Genomic DNA, 6,038 nt, shown 5'->3' with positions numbered 1-6,038 from the left:
CATATCGAGTTTTAATGTTGTGCTGTGCCATGCGGCTTCCGTACCGACTAGCAATATGCGACACAACAAGGTCAGACATCATCATGGCACTCTGCTGCACAAAGAAGCTTGACGGAATGTCCGCTTTAAGATTATTACGGAACCTAAAAATTCACGAAAGTAAGTATTTCTAATAAGTTCACCCCTCATATGTATTTTAAAAAATGTCGTTTGACGTTGATGATATAAACCGTGACGTTTGCTGTTACTAGAGCTAGCAGCTAAATGCTACTTTGACACAACATTGCGGCTACAGCGTTTCACCTGAATTATCTATTCTAAACTCAACGTAGTTAAGTTAATAATGATTTTAACATCCTCTAACAGGGTTCCTGTCTACGTCTTTGCCTCGCTTTGCTGAGGGTAGTGACGATGGGGGTCCACCACCCAAATTTATGCCTCCCCCTAAACCTGTCGTCATAGACAAAACACTAACAGAGTCAAACCTACGAAAGTAAGTACATCATACATTTTCTTTAATTTCTTCGTTTGTTTGGCAATGTTGCACCAGAAGCACTATTTAGGCCAACATGGATCTGGGCCTACACACCTGTGGGCTGTGGCCCAAGAATGTCTATATTTAATTTCCATATAGACAGGCAGCCATAGATCACTCATATGCCCTTCTGTATCAGTGTTGTTAATTTGGATTCGGTGACAACATTAAAAGGTGCAGTACTGTGTGTACTCTACTCACCCATTAATGAATTGCTGCGACTTGGAGTCAGTCATTGTCCTCCACTTTCCCACCAGTTTCATTCACACCACCACATATCCAGGGAGCACACATGGTAGGGTGACCAGATGTCCCTATGTTCAAATAGTTAGTCCCCTAATAGTTGGCTTTCTGTTCTAAAGCTCTCATTTTCTCTTGTCCTGCAAGATGTGTTTTTAAGCCTGTTACAATAACATGAGAAATATCCCCCTAGGTAGTACAGCCATACCACCCGTGGCCAAAAATTGGCAGAGAGTTTTATGGTCGAATATGACATCAAGACATTTAATCCCGTTCCACTTGTACCACACCACCAGCTATACTTCTTCCCCTCAAATGAACAGTTTAGATTTGGTCGCTCTAGGTATGGGGCGGGCCACACAATAGACAGGTGTCGATCATTAATGACCTGCAACGCTCCTTTCTAATGTATCATGTAATATCACAGCCATTCTAGGGCTATCTTGTTATATGCAGTTCCTCCTGGGTGGACATCTTGACACAAAACAAGATGATGAAATAAACCAAAACATGTATACCGTAAATCAACAAGAGAACACACAAAACGGTTAAAATAAAACTACACAGCTTAAAATACAAAACCCTAACCTAACTAAGATTTTCAGCAGTAGCCATTAAAACATATGGAGTCAAAGACACAGACAATTTGAAAATGTAAACATGATCACAAGGGTTCATAAAATACATAATAATTAAACTCCCACTAGATTGTATATGATTGTGTGACTTTTCTTTCTCTAACCCTTTTTTCACAGAACATTTAAGTTTGTACTGTAAATTATGTGAGGAGGATATTGCACCAACCAACTGCTATGATAGAGAAAGCCATCTGCCCGTAGACTAGCCCTGGTCCAGTGCGTTAGCGAGCTCTCACTGACAGGAAAGCACCTGCTGGTACACAGGTGAAAATTCCACTGCTGTGCGAGGGGACTTTACCGCAACTAAACAACCACTTAGCTACTCACCGAAACAAAGCCTGCTATGTTTTGGAAAAGAGTCTCTGGTCCCCTAACCTCGCCTCACCAGGCTTTCCACCACCTCGGAGGAAAGCCTGGTCTCTGTTTCAAAAGTCTGTATGATCCTGTCGGGAGCGGATGATATCGCTACGTCATGTTGTAGTATTGTTTTGTAGTCGACAGGCAGGAACAACAGGCGGCAACTTCCTTTTCCCTCAAACCGATTTTTTGTAGCCGGTTAGTAGCTAAGTGGTTTTGTTTGTTTTCGGTAAAGTTGGACCCCTCGCTCGGCAGTAGAATTTTTACCCGTGTGCAGCAGAGGCTTTCCTGTCAGGGCGTTAGCGAGACGCACTGGACCAGGGCTACCCCTAGACCAAAAGTTGATACAGCGGTCCCCTCTAGTGGACTAAATGTTGTTGTTGAATGTCGGCTTCATACAATATCTGTAACATAAAGTGTCTTGCCTCTCTTTAACAGGTTTCTGAGTCCAGAGTTTATCCCTCCTCGTCAGAGAACAGACCCATTCAAATTCTTCATGGAGAGGAAAGATATGATCACGAGGAGGAAAGTACTGAACATTCCTGAGTTCTACGCAGGTACGAGACAACTAAACTCAATCCAGCCACACTGGAAGTATACTGTATGTGAATGACTAGGCTTTTCTGTTGGCCAGAGAGACAAAAGTCTTGTAGTGGAATCAGAACTAGCTTCATCATTCAGCATGCATATTTTAAAAGATCATCTACTATCTACTGTTTTTAGGGAGTATCCTAGCTGTGAACATGGCAGATGCACACGCCAGTGGGAAAACCAACCGTTTTGTGGGAATTTGCACTAGGAGGAGTGGCAACGGACTGGGATGCACATTTGTTCTTAGGAATATCATCAATGGCCAAGGTGAAGACATTTATTTTCAGCATGTACCTTTCTCTAAATCAAACCTTCTCAAGTACTGAACAAGTAATCCCAAAAAGGGATGGACAAGACTAAATAAAGTACACCCACTTGTTCTCTGCCTCATGTCACCTTTCTCTCTCTGTGCATGCTGTCCAAATAGTCATTTTTCCCGCATGGACAAATGCGAGTGAAATGCCCTCTCTTCTAACTCTCACCTCTGATTCAACATACTGCATCGATTGTAAGGGTACAACAATTAATTGAACCAATTGATTAATTAAAAAATAAATCGTTAATTGATTGTCCCAGGAGAAAACACTAGGAATGACATTTAAATGCCCATGACTTCTTAACCTTGTAATCCTTATGTAATGGTACAACAGTTATTCTGGTAAATTTGGTAATGTTTAAATTGTCCGATATAATATGTACAATATATATAACCAAAGCTATAAAGGGACAATGACATGTATTGGATGTCTGTATTGTTCTCTTTAACAGTGATTCCTGTAAATCTCCAATTTATTTGTGAAAATGTATTGATAGACTGGTTTAGCATTTTCCAACACAGTGTAAGAACATAGAGCTTGAGATTATTGAGATTCATCCTTACTTTCTATACTATATTTCACTCATGATACTTATTACATTTATTTAACTAGGCAAGTTGACTAGACTAGAACACAGACAGACAGTTGATATAGCCTGGAGAGCACTTTGAGTTCAGGGTTCATTGCCTTGCTCAAAGTCAGTATCATTTAAATACTGATTTTCCCAGCCACTCCGGGAGACTGACATCTGTCAAGTCTACAATGCAACTTTGAACTTCCCTAATATTTTGTGTGTGTGCACGTTGATACCCAGGTGTGGAGATCTGCTACGAATTGTACAGCCCTCGGATCCAGCAGATCGACGTACTGAAACTAGAGAAGAGGCTGGATGACGACATAATGTACCTGAGGGACGCGCTGCCCGAGTACAGCACCGTAGACCCAGACATGAAGCCTGTGGACATCAACCCTATAGGAGAAGTGCACATCAACAAGGTAAGAAATCCATTAGTTAGTCTCAGCTTTTTAGCTTAACTTTCCTATTTGTCTCACAAAATAGAGTAAATTATGATGTGACATAATAATAATAAACCAGTAAGATGAAGAGAAGCGAGTCTCGTGCATGCATCCATCCGCCTGGTTGACGGCAGACTGCTGGGCGAGCACTGGCGCTTTGTCATGGGGGGTCAGATCAACGTATGGAATGAATTCTGTACTGGCCATATATGGAGCGTGTCTTGAGTGTACAGGGTTTGATGAGGTCAGATCAACATGGAATGTCAGAACAGGAAGGACGGGTGGGGAGATCAACATATGGAATGTCAGAACAGGTCAGCGCCATATATGGAGAAATAAGGGTTTGAGGTCAGATGTACAGTTGCTGGCCGGCTCCATATACAGTATGCAGATCTAGGTGATGATCCAGTCTTCTCCATGTATGGTTATCCAGGGTTAGATGAGGTCAGTGTTGTGATCTTCATATCTGTAGATGGCCATATATGGTGGCATGACGTGTCATGAGGCGTGATGTCACAAGGTGTGACCATATATGGAGGCATGATGTCACGAGGCGTGACCATATATGGAGGCATGATGTCACGAGGCGTGACCATCTATGGAGGCGTGGGGTGACTAACTGATGGACGGGAGATGCAGGTTTTCATAGTAAATGCGACATACGGACATACAAGTAGGGGATAGAGAGGAGGTTCCGTGTCAGAGTAGGTTTAGAGGGGAATACTACTCATTTTCAGCATTTTACCATGTCAATAATATACCTCAGTGACATCACAAAGATGTACTTCATAATGTTACTGATTTTCTTCTCAGACCTCCAGTTCTAGGCAATACAGAATCGGGGGACATTTTATTATTTCCACACAACAACTCTAAGGTATATTAATGACATAGTAAAATGTTGAAAATGAGTGGTATTCCCCTTTAAGGAGGAGGTCTGAGAAGTACTGTGGAGCCAGGGCGTTTCAACATTTCTAGGTGAGAAAGAGGAGTTTGTAATTGATGCAGAACAGGAAGCCAGTGCAGTTGTTTACGGGTAGGGGTGATGTGCTGCCAGGGCTTGGCAAGAAAGCTAAATTATAATATTTACATTCATCAGCTCAAGGTGAAGATGCGTCCGAAGCCATGGTCCAAGCGCTGGGAGCGTCCCAAATTCAAGATCCAGGGCATCAACTTTGCCCTGGCCCTGACCCCGGAGCAGATGGAGCACGCCCAGAAGTGGGCACGGCCCTGGGTCGAGTACGATTTCCTCAGAGAGTACGACACCTCTAAGTTGGAGGTGGACATCCTCAAAGAGGTCCAACAGGAGGAAACTAAAAAGTGAAAAGCGGTCTTGCTTTGCTTGATCCACCTCACCCTCGTCATCGACGCAAGCAACCATTCCAGAAATGGGAATCGGGATGGAACATATAGGAATATGAAAGACATTTACCCCTCGAAATCGGTCAGTAAGCCCAGAGCAATGATGGTGTGTTATTCATTCATTTGGGGGTACAAACGTACCTGTCATCTTGTTTTTCCACTCTGATGTAAGGCTTTCGGTGTGAACGCATTTAGACCTGAAGCTGAAAAAAAGGCTTCTAACAGTTTTCTGAAAAACCTATATTTCTATGTCAGTGGTTCTCAAACTATTTCATGTCAAGGACCCCTGGAATTATCTGTACCAAAAGGGGTTCCCGTCCTGAATGGATTAATGTCTCTGGTTTTATTTAATGCAGATCTATTAAAAAGTTTCCAAAGTAAAGGCTGTTTACATTTCATACTTTTTCCAATCTTGATTTTACAATGTACATTTGTCGGTTTTGTATGTGGTTATGACAAATTTCAGTTTTGGAGCTTGATGACTCTTATCATACAGTACCACGTCTTGACACTAGGTGGTGATGTTAACCTATGGAATGTGTACAGCCATCATTACTAGCAGATGGATCCCTTTGTTGTGTGTCCTCCTGTGATGTGAGAGGAGAAACTCCTGGCATGTTAATTAAACAAATGTTTCAGTGTTAGAGCAGAGAGAGCGCATGCAGGAGGCGTGCAACCCTGTATTTTGGAGGGGAGAAAAAAAAACCAACAACTGGAATTCAGTTACACTTGAGGACACCCGGTAGCGTTTTACTGTTGTGGATGGAAAATTGTGGTGTCGAGATGGTATGTTAGAGCGTCAATTGGGTAGTATAAAAAAAAAACACTTGGACCCCGTATGTTATGTCTGGTGTGTGTGTGTGTGTGTGTGTGTGTGTGTGTGTGTGTGTGTGTGTAAACACACCGAATGGGCCCTGCACTCTAATTTCTCCATATTACAGGATGAGACGCAGAGAAAATAGCCTCTAATACTGGAGTAGC

The 6,038-nt window shown here is 42.5% G+C and overlaps 1 protein-coding gene across 1 annotated transcript; it reads left to right on the top strand.

The window, feature by feature from the left end:
• Positions 1-5,439, top strand: LOC306941393 (large ribosomal subunit protein bL19m-like). The gene is made up of 6 exons (XM_079526830.1): positions 1-159; positions 367-493; positions 2,209-2,327; positions 2,494-2,628; positions 3,493-3,674; positions 4,795-5,439. Exons 1-6 carry the CDS (start codon positions 15-17, stop codon positions 5,017-5,019), a joined length of 933 nt encoding a protein of 310 aa, XP_079382956.1. The 5' UTR covers positions 1-14; the 3' UTR covers positions 5,020-5,439.
• Positions 5,440-6,038: the final 599 nt, after the last annotated feature.

Source organism: Electrona antarctica, assembly GCF_951216825.1.
Source record: "Electrona antarctica genome assembly, chromosome: 17".
NCBI lineage: Eukaryota > Metazoa > Chordata > Actinopteri > Myctophiformes > Myctophidae > Electrona > Electrona antarctica.
Note: the sequence above shows the minus strand (reverse complement) of the source record. Positions and strands in the feature narration are given on the sequence as shown.